General features: G+C 42.2%; 1 protein-coding gene across 1 annotated transcript in view; it reads left to right on the top strand.

Annotated features, from left to right (window-relative positions):
* Nucleotides 1-22,704, top strand: part of LOC118738295 (pneumococcal serine-rich repeat protein-like) — a gene marked incomplete at its 5' end in the record, with an annotated part of 86,697 nt that overhangs the window by 42,812 nt on the left and 21,181 nt on the right. The window contains 1 exon segment of the mRNA XM_036469218.1: nt 463-12,039. Coding sequence (XP_036325111.1) covers nt 463-12,039 — 11,577 coding nt within the window.

Below are 22,704 nucleotides of genomic sequence, written 5' to 3'. Positions count from 1 at the left end.
CCTTTAAATCGGTGTATGTTTCATTGAAATCGAGCGAACGGTGCCTTCAAAAAAGGAATTGCAAAATTTTCTTGTGGCGTATTTATATATAGAAGATATAAGCACTTTCTGACAGCAGCATGGGCCGAAATTCTAAACTATATTATTACATATAAAGGCAATGTGTGATGTCCTCGAAAACATACTTCAATTGCATTATATTCTATGCTTAAATTGGTGTCGGTATTTAGTGAAAAATTCGTCTAACTAACCAAACTAACAAAATTCGGTGTCGGCTTTTTTAACAGTGGCTAATAAAGGGCTTCAAAGCAAGCACATCATCGCCAATGTAGCTTGTGAACCTTAGAACAACTTTACAACGGGTCATGTTTCCTTAACCACTAACCCCTTAACAAGATAATTCTCAAGCTTGAATATTTTTCACTCAACTGAATGCTTTGGCGTTCCTCTCATCCTGCACAGATGTCTATGATATGGAGACCTCCTCGGAGTTGGAACTTAAATCGATTACATTCAATCATCAACACTACAATATGGAAGCCGATGAATTTAAGCTTGTCTTTATCAACTCCTCCGACTCATCTTCCTCCGGCAAGGATGAGGAATTCGAAGATAGCAGCTCAACCACTTCTTCCACACACAATTACAGCAGCATCACCATTGACGATTGCGATTGGGATTACTTTGAGCCGTCGATGATTTGCACTAGCGGCTCGGTAACTAAACAAATATTCTTCTCTCCCTGCCCCTCACCGTTGGTCATGCGTCGTAGCGCTGCAATGCGTGATTTCAAGTCTAGCGAGAGCACTGCCTCACCCGCCGAATCACCGCTACTCTACCGCAAACCGCTTGTCTACTGTCCGCGCATACGCGAAAGTGACACCGGCACTGATGAGGAGATGCTCATGCAAGGTGAAAGTTCTTCGCAAACCAGCTCGGATGGCTATTTCGTGCGTGCACCAACAAACGCAGCGGTGGCGCCCAGTTCGACTGGACGTCAACAACATCACCAGCATCATCAGCAACAACAACAAAATCAACACCAGCAGTTGAGCATGAAGACACGCATAAAAACGCGTTTTGTGGGCAAAGAAAGTAAGCATCATCATCACCATTATCGACATCACCATCATGCCGCCACCAAGCAGGCGCAGGAAAATGCGGCCACGCCAATTGTCGGCGGCGTATGTAGTTGTGGTGGCGTTACTAAAGCGGCGCCAGCGACACCATCGCAGCCGCAACCGCAACCGCAATATGTGCCCATACCAGTGCCAGTGCCAATACCAGTACCCATGGCCGCCTTTCAAAACTGGCACCCGAGCGAGCTGCTGAAGGGCGCAGCGAATGCACATGCCAATACCCATTCGGATATACTGAACATCATGGACAAGGACGAGCAGTTACGCGCTTCGCTGCAGAAGTTGTGGGGCACAGCTGCACCCGGACTCGCACATCAGACTAGCGAGGCAACAAACAACTTACAAGCGGCTGCCGCAGCAGCGGTGGTGGCAGCGTATTCGAATGCGGCAAGTTACCAGCAGCTGAGCGCCGGCAAACCGGAGGAGCCAGGCGATGACGTAGGTGGCGCATCAATGGTGGGTATGCATGCTAGGTTAGCTCGCGACGCTTTCAAATCGTCCACACCAGAACTGAGCGCCTCTATGTACTCGCAATGCTCGTCATCAGGGTATGGCACAACAGCCACAGCGGGCAGTCTGGAGACGTTGACCAGCAGTGGTTTGGGCGAATTTGGTAGTTTGAGCCGGTTTACGGCAAACAGTCTGCAGCAGCAAGCAATGCACCAACAGCTGTACCATCACCACAACAACTTTGGCACACAATCCAAAAATGGTGTTGCCACGACCACACCAACAACAGCATTGTGCCAACCAGCAGACACCAGCATTGAAACTAATCAGACTCTAAGTTATACCAATACAAACAACGTAAGCAAACACGCCAGCGCTGAACATAATCGCGGTGAGCAGTTCACATTGGGTATGCGCGAACCACCAAGATTAGTATTAACAAAACCGTCGACGCAATCGATTCGTGAATTCAGTGAGTCGGATCAGCACGCTTTTGCTGAGGTGAACGCGAGTGAAACACATGAAAATGAAACGCCCACATTTATAGGCAGCAAAAGTCCAGCTACAACAGTGTATAGTGACAGCAGAAAAGTACGGATTCGTGCGCGTAGTACCGATAAGCAGCCCTTGCGAGCTGACGGCGCTGATATTGAACGTTCTGTCAAAGTTTTGGCTGATAAGCTTACAGAATTCGAAACCCACGCGGATGTTGAAGAGGAAGTAACAGCTGCTAGCTGGCAGTTATTAGCAAATAGTTGTGCGTCTACTATTAGTACTGAAAAATATTTCCCAGAACAAAACCCACACCAACTAAAACAACAGCAACAACAATTGGAGCAAAAGCAGAGACAACTTTTGAAAACAGCTGAAAAAGGTGAGGAATCAAACGAGTTTGCGCATTTGCAAGAAAAACTTGCAGGCGAACAGGTAGGCCGCAACGAAACAAACAGCCGCAATGCCAAAACTTGTATTACCTTACGCACGACAAACATAGCTAACCAACCAGCCAACAATATTAGCAACAACAGCGAGCAGAAAAATAAAACTAATATTTATAGTGACACAGACAAAGACTGGAGCAGTGCGGTTGTTGAAAAGGCGAGCGCGGCGTCATCATCGCCATCGTCGTCACGGAGTGACCAGAGCACGAAGCAAGCAAACAAAAACTCGCTGGGCAAACAAGTCGCAAAAACAACAACATCAACTTCACCAATTGTTTTGCAAAGAAAAACAAAAGGTGTAACAAAAAGAAGCCTAGACGTTGAGGTAAACTCAACTCGGCAGTTGAGCGCAGCCCCAGCGCGCAGTCGAAGTCAGAGTCGCGATCGCTTAGTAGAAAACATACCGTATTTCTATGACGACGCGCCTGGCGACAGCGAACAAAGCCTAAGCCTGAACAAAAGTCCAGCATTGTGCCGTCGTCACTTGAGTAGAGTAGAAAAAACGACGGCAGAAGGAAAACAAAATCAACATAAAATAAAGGTAGCCAGCCACAACGACAACAATAACACAACAGTAAGAACTCTTTTGCAGACCAACGCTGACGCCAGCACTTTTAGTAATTCCTCAAACATCACTACCACCACCACTACTTGGACTAAACACAACATCTCAGATTGTAATTATAGCGACGGCGCTGTAGACAAATGCTCTAACGACGGTGACACAGCGGATAAGGTGGTTGTTTTGCGGCGAGGAAATAGCAATGTTGCTAAAGCGCGCAACGTTAGCGGCGACGTTGACAGAACAGCTGAAAGCGTGAAAGGTATTGAGCGAACCAGAGCTGACTGCGCGGTTGACTGCGAGAGCCGGCGCGTAGCTGAAACTAGTTGTTGTCAGAACCAAAAGGCGAGCACTTGTAAGACTGCAGTGAACGCGTCTAGAACTACAGAGCGGGTAAAACAGCAACAGGAAAATGTTGAACTACTTTTGTTAATACCGGTAAAGAAGGATGAAATCGTCTTAAAAGGCCAACAGTCGTCGTGCAATCAGCAGTTAAAAAATATTTCGAAAACTCGCCTAAAACAAGCAAAATCGTACAGCGCAATGATTTCGATTGGCAAATTGAAAAGCGACGCCATAAATACCGGTGGCTATCTGCAAAGCGAGAATGTGTTCTCCTCTTCAGATGCCGAATCCGCAGCAAGTGGCGATACAGAGTCGGAAGTGACTGCGAGTGACGAGAATAGGCATACGAAATCGTATCGTTCAGACGCGTCCAACCTGTCGGGAGTCGCGTCCGGGTCGCGGCGCTCGGTACAGCGCAGTTACGATATCGCTAGTGTTGCAGGCATCGATGCGCTGATTGTGAGCCACATAGATGATGAAGACGACGACGAGTGTGATGTGGGTGTGAGCGCGGAGGGGGAACTATCCCACTCACGTACAAGGCGCGCGTATTCCCGCAGTTCAGCTACATCGACTAAAGATCAAAATACCAATACGAGCAGTGAAAATACAACGACAAGCGGCTCGAGTTCCTCTGAGTCGATAGATACCGACGACACTGGCACCATAGCCGATAGACGCCCTAAGAGCAAACACTTCTCGAAGATATTTGTGGTAAATCGTGTGCCGCGCGGTCAGCGCCGCCGCGGTGCTTCGACATCTAGTGAAAATGATTCACAGTCGTCGGATGCAAATCTTGAAGATTCCTCCGACAACGATACGGACACAGAGCGCACCGATTGTGGTATTGTCTTGAATTCAGTTAAGGTCATTAGTGAGGAGCAGGCTGGCGCGGAGGCGAGTGCCTGGCATGTGGCGCACGAAAGTGAGAGTGATGGCACATCTACAAGCGACAATGAACGGAATTCGCGTAATGATGCCGAGAATTGCAGAAATGATGTTGATGAAGATGATGATGGGAATGATAATTATGTGCACAATTCAGCTGAAAGTGAACGCGAAAATATCGCTGGCAAGTATGTGGCAACCTCTGCAGATGAGCTGGCCAATTGCATTATTGTCGTCGGCGGCGAAACTGATGATACTAGCGGCAACGGTGGCGTGGTATTGCATGCAATACGGCTGCTGAACGACGAAGAGGCGGAGCGGCAGGCGTTGGACGAACGCGAGCGCGATCGTAAACGTAAACAGGCCGCAGCGCCGGGCAATAGTAATAGAGCGTCGCGCGGTGTTGGTGGCACAGTTAACAAGAAAGTGGCAAGTATGGCAGACATGGCAAGTGCCAATGGCAACAATAATACAAACAACAAAAGTACAGGCAATACAAATATTAAAGAAAGCAAACTACAGTGGAATAAATCAAATCTTCGCACAACGCAACAATCAGAGCAATTAAAAACAGCGGCTAGCGAAACTGCAGTGTTGGCAACAGCAATAACAAGCACTGAATTAGCTGCAATGGCAGCCGAAAATGAAAAAGAAACGAAAACAGATACAGATAACAAAACAGCTGTTGCAACTCATGCAACTACAAAACATGCCACAACCGATACGCCACTGATTTCGTTCGATCTCGGCGCACCAACAACACGAACACCCGATGGTGCGGCGAAACCATTTGTATGCGCTGATGGCGCAAGCTCCCCACCAACTGCACCTGATTGGGAAATAGACACGCAAGAAGCATGCGATGAGTTGCATAGTATTTCAAACGACGTAAATCGCTTACTTGCGCTGACAAAACAAAATTCAGAGCTCGAAATGAAATTACAAAAACTACGGCGCGGTGTAGAAGAAATTAACCAAGACCATTTGGCGGTGTTAGATAGAAGGGAAGGTGAACTTATCGGCAAGGTGTTGGGGGGTAACGCATCCGCTACTACAAACGCGCCGCATAGCACTTCACAGTCTTCTTCTAAATCGGCGGGTGCACCTGAGCGCGGCTCAAGTGATGACGACAATAGCACACAGCAGAACAATAAGCAAGCAAACAATAGCGACGACGCTGCTTTTGTTGTTGATGGAAGCAATGATGATGCAATGAGTACAGGCGCGCACCTTGCTGACGAGGTTGCGGAGAGTCAGGCGCGGGTAGTTTTCGCCGCGGGTTTTGCACGCGGCAACGAAACACGAGAACGCGAAAAGCAACAAGACGAGGGCGATATGCTTGAGGATGAAACTAACAATACTTGGCAAACAGGTTGGCGTACAACAAACACAGAAATAATTAGAACAAAAACTGAAGAAGCCAACGTTTTGGTAACGAAGGAAAAAGTTATCGAGCACAAGCAGGGTGAGCAGAATAAGGAGGAGAGTGAGCCCTTAGAAAAGCGCACTGGTACTGCAGGGTCAGAGGTGACTGCAGAGTGCATACTTAGCAATAACAAAAACAACGAATCGAACAACGAAAACGCAGCGCTAATGCAAAATACACATAGCTCTAGACAGGAGCATACAAAGGTGGAAGAAACAGCGTCTGAAATACATCAACAAGAAAAAGTGCCTGTTCAGCAAGAAAACAAACAACAAAAGGTGCAAGCCGCTGACCAGCTCAATGCTTGCCAGTCATCGTCGCGCCGCTTCAGTGCCTCTGAAGTTAGTGCAGGTACTTCCGAGAAGCACCTGAGTGGTTCTGTTGAAGGCGAAGCACTAGATGGAGAAGAAAAGGAATTGCAACAACAAAAACAGCAATGCACTCACGACACTACCGTGACGAATGACGACAATCAAGTTGTTTGTGATGAAAACAAAAAGTGGTCACAAAACGTAAATGCGGATAACAGCATTAAAGCAGCAAACTCAAGAGAAAATCAAATTATCGTAACGAAAACAATGTGCGCGTATACGAAGCAACAAGAAACAGATGTATGCAGAGAAATAGCAGACAAAAAAGATTATGACAATGAAAACAGAACAGTGGATGAAGAGGTGGGCGCGCGGACGCTTCACCCAACAAGCGACAGCCCAGCAACGTCGGCCACGAATGAGACACAAAAGCAGGTAGTAAAATGCATAACAGCTGGACAACGCACAAATATGAAATATAATTTCGAAAGCGAAGGAGAAGAAGAACAGCGGCCAGCATGGCTGGGACGGATCAGTGAAGCATGCAAAACAGCTAATGAACTACCGCCACTTCAATCACTCTCCGGCTGTTTCATGGACTCGTTAGAGGCGACGAGTATGCCAACGCTTATAACTAATATAACAGCAACGAAAATGGCATACGCTGATAGCGATGAGCAAAAGCATAAAACACCTGAGCAAAATGTTTACACAGCTGCAAACAAGTTAGAGTCAACTGCAGCAGAGACTTGGCATCCAGCATTGGAAAGCAAAGAGCGCACCACGCTGCCTACATTGAGCGCGCAGGTAGCTGAAGAGCAGACATTGCGAATCGTTGAAACGGTACAAGAGCAACCTAACGATTGTAAGAGCGGCGCGGATGACGCGGTCAAAGCAGCAATGCCAGAAACATCAACAAAGGCAATAATTCACAACTTGGAAGAGCACGAACGTGCAAACGTCACTAAACTCAACAGCAACAACAACAAGCAAGCATACAATAAATTGGCTAACATCGTGACGACGCGCTCTAGCCGAACTAACGTTATGGTAGCGAATACGGCCGTGGAAGCCGTGCGCGCAGCGTCCGCTCAGGTATTGGCCAACTCGCTGCGTTTAGTTGAAAATGAAATGTTAAGCGTGAAAGACCGCGGCGTCGTTGACGGTTGTGAAGATAGTGAAGATAATAATGGTAATGTTTTGCTAAATACTACACAAAGTGGTAGTGCAATTTTACAAATTCGTGGCAAGCAAAGTGCAGAAGCACAATCGAAAGAAAAAGAATACATCGAGGGTGTTGATAAATCGCTTGAAGAAGCACAAAACGAGTTAAAAGATATTACACAAATTGGTAACAACAGTGTGCGCGCGTGTGTAGCTAGTGTTGAACAGCGCGAAGCGGTACAAAGTGTTTGCGACGACGACAACGAAAGCCAACAAAAGGCATGCAAAATTGAAAATAATAGCAACAACGATAAAAGTGTTACGAGCGCTTGCCATAAAATAAACGCCAAAGTGGTAGTAGTGAATAATCAAATAATAGAAAACGCAAACGAAAAAGACTACGACACCGAGCGCGAGCGTAAACGTGAACGCGGTTACGGCGATTTCGTGGGGCAAACAGACCGCGCTGCTAAGAATATTACAGATAGTGATTATATGCACGTAAAAGCTGCGGAAGAACAACAAAAACAAACGCGATTCTCAACGTCCTCGAGCAAACTGGATATATTCAAGCGCGCTGACTGCGGTATAGCGGAAGCGGGCGCGGGCGCGAAGGAAGGAGCAACTACGGTAACAGAGGCTATACATGCCAGTTACGCACCCTATTTTAGCGTCAACAACGAAACCTGCAGTGGTAGCAGTCAATTCGATAGTATTTTTGGTGGCGTGGCCGCACCCACAACTTGCACGAAACTCAACTCCAATTCGTCCATCCACGCTCCCTCCGCACCCTCTTCCACCACTTCACTTTCGGCCAAATATCGCAGCTTAATTATGATTACAAAAGACAACGGCCAAATTGGTAACGGCAATGACCTGCTAACCAGCAACCACAGCAGCGGTGCAATTTCGGACAAAGCGCATTTAGGAAGCACAACCACCACCACCACCACTACAACAACAATAACCACTATAGAGTCCGCCGCGACACGTGTTAAACAAGCCGTACAATCATATGATAACCACCGACACAGCGACGTTGGCAGTGTTGGGAATGGTGGTGGTGTAGTCGATGGCGCTGATTGTGTTGGTAGCAGCGCGAATGGTGGTAGTATTATACGATTGACTGGTTATGAGGCGAATGAGCAGAACAGCAATGCCAGCCATGCAAATCCAGATAGTAATTTCCCCCGCACCACAGCAGCTATGCAAAGAACAAGTTTTAGTGACACGCGCAGCACAGCCACAAGAAATGCCAGCAGCCCCAGCGACAATAACCACACTCCAGGTGGTTATGACTCATCGAAAGCACCTTCCTCTTCGTCGTCGTTGTTGTATATATCGCCAGCTGTTCGCAAAACGATGACCAACAAGCACTACAATAATAGCAAGGTGACGCTGTCTTACGATACGAGCACCACGAGTGAAGGGACGCATTATCCAGTGAACACAGTTGATTTGCTGCGCGATCAAAAGATCATCTACGGTGATTCAGAAGAAGAAGATTTCGATAACCTCTCAAATGGCCGTGGCAGTGGTCGCAGCAGTAGAGCGGGCGCGGATGATGATGGTGATTTTTTGGAGGATACTCGTGATTCTAAAACCAAAGCGGGATGTCTTGAAGATGGCTTAGCGGATGATGACTCCTGGGTGGAGGAGATAAGCCATCAAGGCGATGAAGATTTCGGTGACGACACCACGCCAACTGCATCCGATTCAGAAGATTTAAGTATGGATGGAGATGACACCGTTTCAGCAAATGGCATGTTTGTTGATCGTGAAGAAGAGCTGCGTGGCTATCACCGTTCCACAATTGATTTCACTTTGCATACGATAGTAGAGGAAAGTTGTGAGGAAAGCGAGGTCGCATCGCTGCGCAGCACTGAAGACGGTAGCGAAGAGCTGGATGAGATGGAACGACGAAGGCAGCAGACTATCAATCATCATAATCGCTTGTCTGCCTCTGATTTGGAAAAGTATTTCTTCTTCGATCTGGGTGATGGCAAAGTGATGAGTTCGATAGATACGCGTGGCGACGATACGGCGTCTGAGGTGAGTAGTGAGTGCTCAGAAGGCTTAGATTCGTTGGGCATGCCAGAAGAGAATGCTAACGATAGTAATAGTGCCGCAGAGCTGGCTTCATCGCGCCTGGAAAAATATTTCCTATCCGGTTTCATGGGTTTCAGCGCAAGCGAGAAGAATGAATCAGATGAGAGTGGCAGCGTGGGTAGCGATAGTGAAGGTCATCCCAGCCCAAGTCAGCGCCGTAAACGTTTAGTACGCGCACGTGGTACTCCACGTTCACATAATTCCTCTTTGGACAATCTGTTGGTCGATTCGCAATCCATGCCTGCCGATTCACTGGAACCGAGTCTCATGCCTTCAGCCACCAGCGATCTATTGGACTCTTCCGAATCGGAAGCATGTGATGAGACTGTGCTGCATGTGAGCAGCAGTGGCGAGAAGACCTTCGACAGCGCTTCTTCGGATACGATAAAACGAAAGAAGCAGGTGCGCAAACGTCACGACTCGCTGGATGAAAAGAAGTTGCATGACTCTGCAGAGGATACAAGCAAACCTTCTGTATCGAATGCGGAATGCCGCACACCCACACCCGGTTCAATCAGCAATTCCCAAGCGAAGAAACAGCAACATCACAGCCGCGATAGTGGTTTTGTTGGCAGCAATGATGATCTCCTAAAATCGCCTGATAACGAATTGCCCACGACAAGCGCTGCTGCGGCACGCACCAAATCGCCTACTTTACTGCAACAAATCGAGGAGGTAAAGGAAGCGACACTGGCTACATCTAGTTCAGCTATAGTTGTGCCAGAAGTGCGTATTACTACGCCGCAAGACACATCTTCAACTCTGAAAGCGGACGGGCTAACACTAAAACCACCACTGCCACCCGCCGGCAATGCAAGTTTGGTGCGAAAGGATAGTTTTAACAATTGGAGCTCTGATGAAGAGACCAACCTGATGATGTCTAAGATGCGTCAATTCTTCAAAACCCTTGTAGTCGCCACTGCCAATGCACAGCAAAATATTGGCTCTTCTAATAACTCAAAGGGCACAACACCAAATCAGACGACACCTATTTCGGTTAGACGCATGAAGTCTAGACCGCACTTAGCTTACTTTGAGAATGAGCTGACTAGGCTGATGAAAACTGTGCCGGGAATAAATGATGAACAAGTGCGTGAGATCGTCGAATATTTAAGTAGTGAGGACACATGGTCAGACTCATGTGACTCTTCCGATTATACAAGCTCCGACCTCGAAGGCAGCAATCGCCGAAAAGGTGAACTAAAGGAGCAGATATCGGCGAGCTGTCAACAAATCATAAACAAGTTCGAGATAGACGAGGAAGGTGATAGGGGAGATGGTGGCCTACTCGAAGTGGAAACTCACGGCCTAAGCCCAGACACTGCGCTGGTATATCAAAAACTGGTTGCCTCATTCTCGAAAATTGCTGTGGGAAATGCAAACAACACTGCCACAGTGCAAACTACGGAAGAGCTTCCACCGACCAACCCAGAGAATAATGCAGAAAAACGCAATGTAGAAGAGGATCAAATTTCAACCGGAAGCACACACAGCACTGAACGTTCTCCACAGCTGTTTGCTAAAGTAATGCAACACATCGGTACACGTCTTGTCGCGCTTATGCACGAGGTGAATAGTGGCAACGATTCTCACGGCACCAACTCGCCAATTGTGCCACAGCGCAACCACCACAAACGATTACAAGCGAAAATATCCATAACCACCACGGAGGATGAAGAAGAAAGCCCCTCGGAAAGTGATCAAACGAAGTCGGCGCGCACACATCACTCGACAGCCACCAACCACCAACATTCCACTTATCAACACAATCTGCATCATCCGCACCATTTGCCGCATCAGTCAAAGTCGAACAAAGCGCTGCAGGACGATGCAAACAGTCTCGCACGTAGCAAGTCACACGATCTGCTGCTCGACTCAGCCTCCACATCGGCAGCTTGTAGCAATGTAAGCGGTAGCAGTGCAAGTGCGACGCGACCACACCACCATCAATCGAGCAGCGGTGTTAGCGACACCGCCGGCGAGGAGTGTGGCGTTGCCAGCGATTATGAACGTTTCTCGTGGCGCGGTAGTTTTGAGTCGGCATTACTGGCTAATGGCGATTCCAGAACCAAACTCAGTCAACTCGATCGTGACAACTCATCGTCTGCGTCCGCTTTGGCCGTTGCAAAGCGTCGTTCGGCAGGTGATCTGTTGTTCAACCACAAGAGTATGAGTCGCGAGCAATTGGATCGTGTGCGCTCGTGCGGCAGCATAGGTGGTGGCGACGAACGACACCAAGAATTGGAGGCCTCTCCCGCCAAACCTTGGGTCACGTCCATCGATTGCAAAGATGTGCGACGTTCAAGCGTGCCAGATGCCATTTACGAATCGGACTCATCCGACGAGGATGCCTTCGGTGCACGCTCCACGCTGCCACGCAGTCTTACAGGAGTAGGTCAAGTAGCGAGCACCAACTCGTTGCCACGTTTGCCCACCACAAGTACGGGCGCGACGGCGACTGGAACGACAGTGGGCGTGAGTGCAGTACAAACGCCAATGGCCAGCTCGACACCGCTCGCCAAGTCGCAAGGCGCACTGAATTTTAGCGCCAGTGGAAGTGCGAAGAGCGCGCGTTATCGGTCACCGGGTCTGGCGAGTCGCGCCAGTGCCTCATTGAGTGGAAAGAAGTCTAGCGCCGGATTGGGACTGCAGCACTTCCTCTATTCAAAGCGTGATGCGCGCAAGCGCTTAAGTATATCAGGCGGTAAGCGATTTTTTTATTATTTATAATTTTGTTGTTATATAAACCTTTAAGATTTACTTTTGTGGATAGTTTAATGTAGGCGCGCAACGGTCGCGCTTTAAATTGAAAATATCTAGCTTTTATTGAGGACTCTCAATATTTGATTACAGCTAAAGACAGAAGCAATTCACATAATTGTCGACATACGGTTCAATAAAATTATCGCATTATGCAGTAAATTAGTGCGGTTTGGAGCTACTTTTTGATCTCCCTATCTGCAGAAATAGTTATAAAAAACGCCCCTTTGTAAACTCTGCGTTGTCGATAAAAAAAAATAAAATAAATAGTTTCTTCTCACACTGTTGAGTGTCGCATGAACTCACTTGGGGATTATGGCCCACAATATGGTCGAGAGCGAACATTGAACAAAAGAAAACAAAAAGACAATCAAAATATGTACCAAAATACATACTTAGCTTTTAACGCAATCAAGGCCAATTAACTGTTCCCAAATTAAGCGTTCATTTTTAAGTGCTTGCTGTCACAGCGCTTTCATAGTTACACACATTTCTACAACAACTTATGTACATATACTAAAAATTTCATGTCACAAAAGTATTATTTTCATGTTTATACCCATTTCCACTACTCTTGAATACGAAATTGCAACGAAATATCAAACAAAAAATAACGCGCTGAGTGTTTTGTCTGAAGCAAGCGCAACAGGTCGCAACGCGGCGCGGCGCGACGCAGGAGATTAGCTGAAAGTTCTGAGCTGAACTAAAAATGTTTGTTTTCCGGCGCCTTCCATTACGTTCGGCTGTTGCGGCGGCTATGCTTCGATTTTAGTGGGCGTAGGTGGGCTTTGAACTCGCAGCGTTGACTTTTGATTTACAAAACAAACAAAAAAGTAATCTATTTTTTCGCTTTTTTATTATCCGCGCTCGCTTTTAATAACTCAGTTATTTTTAAGTTCTTTTACGTTTGACTGCTACACATTAATCACCAGCAAAGTATTGTAGGTGTTTTTTAATTTAGCTTTGCCGTTTTTATCCAACTGCTTATTGCAAAATACCTGAAAAATACATGTATGTATGTATATAGTTACATGCTCTTTTTACGTTTTAAAATTGCCAATTTTTGCCAAGCCAAGTCCGTAAATGAATTTCCTTGAAATGGCGCAAAGGCACCAATCAATTATATTCTGGTTTGCACACTTTTAGATTTCTACTTTTTTTCTTATTCGAATTTACTCGTTTTGCAACACAAACACTTACATACATATGTATACCTACTACCCATATCTATGAATAGTGCGATTTCAAAAAAAAAAAAAATACCATCAAAATTGACTTGCCTTTTGCGAACATCGCACACGCGATATTTCGGCGTTTCGCTTGCATTTCCTACTCAGTAGGGCGATTGGCCAACGACAAAGCGCCATTTCCTCATACTTCCCTTCACCAAATTCATTGCAAAAGTATTACATATGAACATCTGTATGTATGTAAGCACGTTTGCTTGTAATCGAATATTCAATTTCAAGATATGCATTCCTTCAGTTGGATGAACAAACGTTTATTTAAGAGCTTAAAACTATGAAAAGTTACATAAATAGTTGCACTTCCGAACAATGTGGAGGCTTATGTTAATTAATTTAATCGAAATTTGTGTGGCAATCTCTTTTTGAGTTATGCTCTTTCAACTGTGGTAAGCAAGAATTCTTTTATTTTGCGAGCAAGAAGCCAGATGTGATTTGAAAAAAAAACTGAGAATCAAATTTTACCTAGTCTTGAAAAAGTCGGTACGCGCCTTATTAAACCACTTTCAGTATTCTTCATTTACTGATTAAACTTGATACACTTTGAATTTAAATCAATTTAAATTATTTTACTTTCTATTTATTCCAAATGAAAAATATAAAAAATAGTATAATTTCGGGACTAATTAAAAAAACAAGTTCTTGATTCTGGTCTTATTTTATTGCTCTAAATGAAAGCGAATTTGCAATAGCATCGAAATATGCAAATGTAAGACCACCATATGCTTTATTTAGATTATTCTTAGTGTTCAAATTATCCAGTGGCGTAGCCAGGATTTGGCGAAGGGGGGGATTAAAAAAAAATTTGCATCGATAACTTAAAGTTATGATACACAATGGCTAGACGCGTCGCATTATAGGCAAAACACGAGTTTTTTTTCAAAATCGTAGATCTTCGCTTAGAAAACAGATAATGGAATGAAAGTTTTTTTATTGTGAAGATAAATGATCATAGAATATAGGAAAACTGTAGAGAAGTTACAACAACAATAACTTAACCCTCAAAATACCGTTCAAAATGTTCCCGATCATCACACACCATGCTTCCCTCAAGGAGTCCTTCCTCGTTTTCTCTACGATCTTATTGTTAGCACAGTTTTTCTGGGACTGCAGGAATCACAAGTTAGCAGGCTGCCTGATCTTAAGTTATTCCGATAGTTCAGTAGCGAAAAGGCATATCCAGTTTTAGGTAAGCTTTTACTGAGCGCTCTATGTCTAAAGAATGTGCACTCAATGTAAATCCCTCCAAGACAAAAATGTTCATTTACAAACGATTATACAAGGCATCATCTTTTTCACGTATCTTTTTCAGGTAAATATCCTCTTTTTCTATCACGCAAAGCGAAGCAAAAGTTTTATGTGGCATCAGCTTAAATTGGTTTTCAAAAAAAAGAGATTAGAAAAGGTTACACCCTGTGAAAAAGGCAGTTAAAAAGAAGTCAGTCATTCATTAAGAAGTCTGCAAAGTTTTAAGGTCATCTGATAAGTTTTGGTTTCGAAATGAGTGAAGAAAAGGGTGAAAAAATTGTTAGACTTTTTATGGAAAATCCAAATTGGACTCTCGAAACCATCGCTAAAAAGGTAAAAGGTCAAATTATTGACAGTTTATCCGTTCACTTAGTTTCCCGTGTTCCCCAAGCTTTCAAGGTGGCAGTTGTATCTATAAGTTTCATAGGTATTTTGACGTTAATACTTTTTTAGATCTATTTAGTAAAGAAACAGATGGATTTCCTTCGCCCATCTTTTTGCATTTTGCGAAAAAACAGAGAGAACCGTGCTCACGCGAAGAGTTAACTGAGGGTATGCCGGTTGCCACCCTTGCGAACTCGTCTGCCGTGCAGTTTCCAGGTATTTCACTGTGCCTGGGTATCCATACCACGTTAATGGTAACATTCCCAGTTAACTCGTTTAGGGTTTGCCTGTCAGAGTAAATGGCAACGCTGTTTGGAGAAGTTGGGACATAGGGCGGCCTCTTTTATAGCTGTCTAGCTGGGTCTGAGAACCGCATGCTGAAGTTCAGTGAGAAGTCTTTAAAGTACGTGGCATATCACTAAAAATGACGGAAGACCTTAAATCTAAGTCCAAGCGTCTGGAATCCTAATATAAAAGCTGTTATCGAAGCAGAATGTTGGTTTGCGGGCCAAGTTCCTGGAATGGTACCCAGGATTTTCGAGTCTTCATGTATAAGTTGCATTCAATTTTGTTGCGTTGCAGCTGCTTTGATGCGAGTATCTACTGTAAAGGTCTATAGGAAGAAGATTTAGTAGGGTTTCAGGGCCGTACGGGGGGTAAAAGGTAAGGTAAAGCTCCGTGATTAATATGGAGGCTGTCCTCTCTACCGTATTCAGTTTGCTCCTATAGGCAGGGCTGCCAAATATACTTAGCTATGAAGGGCCGCTGTGGTGTAGTGGTAAGCAGTGCGCGCTTCCACTCCGCAGCACCTGGGATCAAACCCTGGTCAAAGCAACAAGCAACAATATAGAAAAAAGGTTTTTTCTTAACAGCGGTCGTCCCTCGGCAGGCAATGGCAAACCTCCGAGTGTATTTCTGCCATGAAAAACAGCTTCTCATAAAAATACAATCGCCGTTCAGAGTCGGCGTAAAACTGTAGGTCCGTCCGCTTTGTGTGACAACATCAAGGCGCACGCCACAAATCGGAGGAGAAGCTCGGCCATACACTAACATATCTGTAAGCGCCAATCTATTATTATTTTTATTATTATGAAGCGCCAAAATGTGCCAAATAGAAAAAATAAAAACGCCAAAAAGGTGCCATTCTTTTTAATTCTTCCCATTTAACATTAAAATTAGAAACACATTTCTAAAACAAAAGTCCAAGGCCAAACTAAAATAAACCAGTTGTATACACTATAAAAAATAGAAAAATTTAGTTAAAGAAAAGAAGTACAAGCAAAGGATTTCACAAAAATGTATTAAAATATTACTATTTTTCAAAAGTGCAATTTTGGCACTTCGTGACAAATTTAAAAATTAAGTGCCATTAGATGTAAAACAGGGCCAAAAATGGCACGGTTTGAACCAAGTTGGCAGCCCTGCCTATAGGTGGATCATTCAAGAGCGACCATTATGATTGATAACTGTTTCTTGGGGGTGACAAACATTCCTCTTGTTTTAAACTGAAGTTATCAAAGTGTCGAAAGGCTGTCGCGACTCTCCCTTCAAGTTTGCAACCATCTGTTTTGTCTTGTCGTGTAACGTCCGACATGCCGATACTTATAGGCATCGTAATTGTCGCTGATGAGCCTTGGAGAGCCGAATGACTTGAGATACTCTCGAGAGATGGACCGACCAACAACGAAGATCTTGTGTACTTCATAACGAACTTATGTTATACACATGTGAGATTATTATTGTTATGATATCACATTTTTTAATAATGTTCTACCGCATGTTTACCATGAAATCTTGAATATGACTGATACTCTCATATATGCGTATATGAATATACCCAATAAACATTGTGGCGAACGTTCGAAAATGACCCTCGATATCCAATATGAATATCGAACTGAGAACGATTTCATAACCAAACTTAGTTGTCCAACGTTCATAGTATATTGGAAATACTCTCGAAATGCTTTCGAAAAAACAAATGAGAACCATAGAAAAAGGAGGGAAAGTGAAACCCAGATCATTCTCGAAGGGAAACGAAAGACAATCACTATCTGTCATTAAAATTTCAATTCGAATTTGTAGCGAAAGGACCATACATCGGATAACGAAGGCTCCGTTTTTCTGGACAATGGCCTAGTTCTCGAATCGAATACTAACCTACACACATATTTCACACTCATTATAATTATCGAAGTTGAGACTTGAATAAAAAAATTCGTTTTCCAATCATTTTCGAATTGTTAATCAAGCCAAATGTTTATTGGGTAAGTTCATATACATACACCCACATACATACATACTTATGTATGTACGTTTACCCAATTTGCCGCAGAAAAGGGACGAGTTCCACTTCAGTATGGTGAATCAATACGAGTTCTGAGCCACTTCGAATTTGTACTCTATTGTACTGAAATTAAATGGGCTATAAAACTGCGTCCTATTTTTTCTATAATTCTGAATAAAAAGTTTGAAATTTTGAGGAAAGCATGTTGGTTTTTTTTGAAATATTGCACACGGTTTTTAAAGTTAGTTTTCGTTTTAGAATAAAGTATGTATACACATAAATCTTTACAACAAAAAAAAATGTAAAAATAAAAAAAATTAGTTACAACTTGTCAATATGTATATTCTGAATATTACAATTTTTTTTTTTTATTTAATGCATTGAAGGAATGTTAAACTACAAAAAGAAAAACAAATAAATTTAACTAAAATATTTTTTTAATAAAAATTAACAAATCTAGTTCTAAGCAACTGCAGTTCTTTGGTATTTAGTTTATGCAGCCCGCAGCGAACAGTGCTTTTCGTCCGCTGACGAATTCGAAACTTTTTTCACCAGAACGAGCCGGAATCGATGTCATTTGGTAAACTGGGTATTCATAACATTTATGTGCGCTTCAATACTTTATTGAATTAACCTTTTCGCCATCAGGGGTGAAGTGACCCTGCGCGCCAACAGTTAACCGCCACAGCAAGATGCGCACTCTCACCACATATTAATTGTAATTTCAATGCTTAAATGAATGTAGATTTAACAAATTAAAATAAAAAATTACTCAAACGTCGATAGAGACTTTGGGGGTGACACTTTTCCGACTGTATCAGCGGGCAGCTTCATTTAGTAGCCACTTTGCGTGCGTGCATTCTGGTCTACGAATCAATAAAACGGCGGAAATCGTAAAGAGTTATCAAAAAATGTATTAAAGTTTTGCATGCTGCTAATTGCGTTCGGGAAAAAAATATGGAAAATTGAAATTGAAAAATGAGAAAAAAAATATTAAATTTTTTAATTTTTGTATTATTTGCGAGGCCAGCAAAGTAGTCATTAGTAGAGTGCAGTGATTTTGTTAAGGAACGATAAAAATAAAAAAGTACTAAATAACATACTACATATATGTAAGCAATAACAACAACAGAAAACAGTGAACAATCCATGAGAAAAAATAATATTGGTCTACGCTTGAATGACCGCTTCAAAGACACACACACTTGAAGTGAAAGTGAATTTTTATAATGAAGCATAGAAATAAAACTGAAAATGTTTACGAATATTTTAGTATTGCTTACATTTGTACACATTCAAGCAAGCGTATGTACACGTTTCTCGGTCTCGGTCGCTAATAACTTGCTTAATAAATATTTCTGCGCTTCGCCGTAGTGTTTAGCGCATTAAAAGTTTTGAAATACTTAAATGTACAAAAAAAAAAAATTAAATGAAACCATAAAGAAGTATCTACAGGCTTATAGCAGCCAGCGCCAACAACAAAAGCCACAGCAGCACCAACAAATCAAAACAGCTAACCAACCAGCCAATTGCCATCGCCAAACGATAAAATTATAACAATAACAATGGCATTAGTAAACCAGAAATTGCCACTTTAAAAATGTTTTCCACAAAACAGCAGTAAAAATTTATATTTACTCACCTTCACCGCTGGATCATTGTTTGCTCTTTGTAGAAGCGCTTTTGATTGCGCTTTTTTTTTTGTTTGGTGTAGCCGTTTTCAAAAACTAGCTTGCATTTAATTCAACGCTCACAGAATTCATGATTCTACGACTACGATCGTTTGCCGTTTCCACTTTTGTTGGCTTTTTATGCGTTCATGTATTTATTTCTTTTGTGCTTACGAGTGTTAAACAGAGTAAAGGCAAGCTCTGCAAAGCTTCGATATTCACTTTAAAGTTTAAACTAATAGACATGGATGGTTTTGTAAAGGGTGTTCCCAATTCGGTAGTTCCATTTTGCAGATTAAATGCAATTTGGACATATTTATATTTTCACAAATTTTTAAATAAAATTGCAAGGTGCTTTATTTGCCGGACCGTCTGAAGAAACCGTAAAAAACTGCTGGTATGAAAGTCCCCACCTTTTCGTACCTAAGTTCAACCAATTTCTCTCCACTCTAACGCCGAATGTTTTCCAATGCTCTTCGGTACTGAATTACATGAGTTATAGACCGACTAGCGCCGCTATGACAGAAGAGACCATCATCGTCTACTCTCCTCCACTTCAATTTTACATCTCTAACGCTCTAATGGCTAAGTCGAACGCTTCGAAGAAACTCTTTCACTACTTTCTGTCTACGGAAAATGGCACTCTTGAAGCCTCTTCTTACTTCGGTTTATATAGTTGGCCGCCAAAAACACTAATACTATCATCTAAAATTACAGAACTGGGGGGAAAACCAGCAAAGTCTGGCGGGAAAGTGGTCAATACTGGCACATGAATGTATCCAATATGTATTAATCTTATCAGGTACCTACAGTTTTACGCCGCCTCCGTACGGCAAAACGAGGAGCCGAGGGGCGGCCGCTGTTGGGAAAAGACTTTTTCTAATTTAAATGTGTTTCGGGCCAGGGATCCAACGTCGTAAACGGCAATGTCAGCCAAATTGTGGATTTGAGCAGCTGGTAGACCATTGACTGCAATATCTTCTGTCATTTTTTAGCCACGCACTGTCCGATTCGGTATGGTCTGGAAACGGAACACTGATTCTATTAAATGGTATCCGTTGCGTCGCTAGTACGATTTAGCAGGTTGAATAAGAAGTACGTAGAACCATTTCTTTCAGAAACTCGGCTGAGTTGTAAAATAAAGATTAATTCGGCGCAGTTTTTGGTAGAATTTTCCAGAGCTATCCATGTCGGCCAAACTCGCACAAATTTCTGAAATCTCTTTTAATGTGCCATTAATGTGAAGTGTAGACTTACTTCATTAAATTTTCTCTAATGCGGCCCTCCAGTTCTCATTTTTCATTCTACAAAATATCCCAGGGTCTATGGTGGGAATTATTAAGTTATTATGCCCTTTTCCTCGCCCGGTTTGTAATACACGTCATGCTACTCGTATTACAAAGACGCATTTGCAATGCCCACCTTGAGTTGAGAGTAGTTTTCTTTAAATGTTCTTACCTTCTCATACAGTACTTTCTAGATATAAGCCTCCAGTTAATCGATTTCCCCTCTTATAACAACAAAACAAGGTCACAATAAATCCCGCAACTTCCCGCAAAGCTGATATTGAAAACAGGAAGGCATTTCAAAAAATCATTATTATCTCCAAACTTCGTTCAAGTTTTGGTTATATCTGTTGCATTGTGTTGGATCTCCCTGTACATAGATATGTATTCAAACATCCATATGTATGCTCGTGCGTTCCCAAAGCGACTTTTCTTTCAATTATTGCCACTTTTTGATAATTGTTTGACTTTATTTACACTCTACACTTTCGACTTCTTTAATACATGCAGCTTTCAATATACTTTTCGTCTATCCGCATGTCTTTTACTTTCGCGGAATTTGTTTATAAGTATTATAAATGCATTCAGGTTCGATTCAACGCCTTAAAAGGGCTTTTATGCGTATTTAGGCTTACCTCTTTTATTGCCATTAGTATACGATATTAGCATTATTTTTTTCCTTCGCTATATTTGCTGTGAACATAACTGCTGCAAATATTTACCTTTGTTGAAAACATCCGCTAATTTTTTATACAATCAATCTGCCCATTGTATTTGAATTTTTTTTTTAATGTGGGGCAAATCAATAACCAACATTTATTAGGTATTTATTGTAATTGTTAGTATTTGTTTAAGAGCGCGTATTCTTAACTTAAATGCAGTAAACTTGGCTATGACCCACAAATTTTCGCTTTTGTGGCTACTTTTAAATCTTTGCGGCTACTTTAATACTTGGAAGTTTGTGTTCTTTTTTTTTAAGCTGCTTGGTAACAATTGATTAGCTTTCCTTTCAAATGTAAAACAAAGATATTAAAATTCTTTAAAATATAAAAAATGCCGCTATTTTTGTGCACAAAAAAGGTACCTTTCTTAAGAAAAAATCAAATTGGTTTCAAACAATCATTCTATGGACCATTTTTTGAATGGAAGTACATATGTACGTATGTTCATACAAAACGCTCAGCATAAAAGTATTCAGAGTAGTATTAGGAAGCTAGCGGCTAGTGTTCAACTTAATAGCCGATTTTTACGAATTTCTCCAAAAAACAATGTGTCAGCTCAGAGTCGTCATAAAGCAGAATGGCGTGCTACTCTTCAAAATCGTAGAAATTAGCTTAACCTTGGGTTGACTTTTTTCACATTGTTATGAAAAAAATATACACAAATATGTACGAATGTATGTTAACATAATATGTAGTATGTATTCATGTTTGCCACGTTCTAATATGTACATATTTACATACATTCAATATAGAGACTGAAACTCCCTGCATAAGATTTAAATATGACCATTCCTGACCTTCCAAGAATAAATAGCCTTTTTGCAAAATATATAATATGCAAAACTTATCAGGCCAGTATTTTCTCCATACATACATTTGTGCATTAGGGTGGTCCAAAAATGCAAAAGTAAAGTCGGAATTTTTATGCTCTCAACCCCTAGGGTTGTTCTATACCGAAAAAAAGTATACCCTTATTTTTTATTTTGAAATCAAAAAATATTTAGGTGTCGCTCAAATCGCCCAAAGTTTTCCATGTATTTTATATGGGGGAAAAAACGACTTTTCGTAGAAGTGGTTAAAACTCAATATTTTTTACCAGAAAACTTTGTTTATCAGCAGGAGATTCCCAATAAATAAATTGTTTATTTAACCATTTTTTCATCGCAACTTTAATTTATAGGTCCGCCAAAAACCCATAAAAACCCCGAAAAATTCATTGGGATAACCAATAAAAAATCGTTAGCATTGAAAAATGATTAAATAAACAATTGCGTAATATTATTGAAGAGACCCTGAAGTTTCCGATCGAAAAATATTGAGTTTCAAGAATTCTATACCATTTCTACGAAAATTTTTATTTTGCCCATATAAAAATACATGGAAAACTTTGAGCGCTTTGAGCGACCTCTAAATATTTTTTGATTTCGATATAAAAAATAGGGCTATACTTTTTTCGATATAGAACAATCCTAGGGGGTGAGAGCATTACAATTCCGACTTTACTATTTTTGGACCACCCCAATGTACATACATAAGTACAAATGTATCTATATACATTTGTTTAAAGAGAAGTGTACCTGTGTTGTTATTAAGACTAAATAGTGCTTGACTCGAACAGCACAAAATATTTGTATGCCCTGCGCACGTTACAGTAATATACATTAGGACTGCGTTCAAAAACAAAAAATGTACACTCTTTTTCCAACGAAATTATAAAACTTAAATATTATATTTTAAAACATCTGCTAAAATATGTCGTAAATGATTT

This window comes from Rhagoletis pomonella, unplaced genomic scaffold, assembly GCF_013731165.1.
Source record: "Rhagoletis pomonella isolate Grant_MI unplaced genomic scaffold, Rhpom_1.0 Rhpom_scaffold_00004, whole genome shotgun sequence".
Lineage (NCBI taxonomy): Eukaryota > Metazoa > Arthropoda > Insecta > Diptera > Tephritidae > Rhagoletis > Rhagoletis pomonella.
The sequence above is the reverse complement of the archived record's forward strand: the minus strand, read 5'-3'. Positions and strand labels throughout refer to the sequence as shown.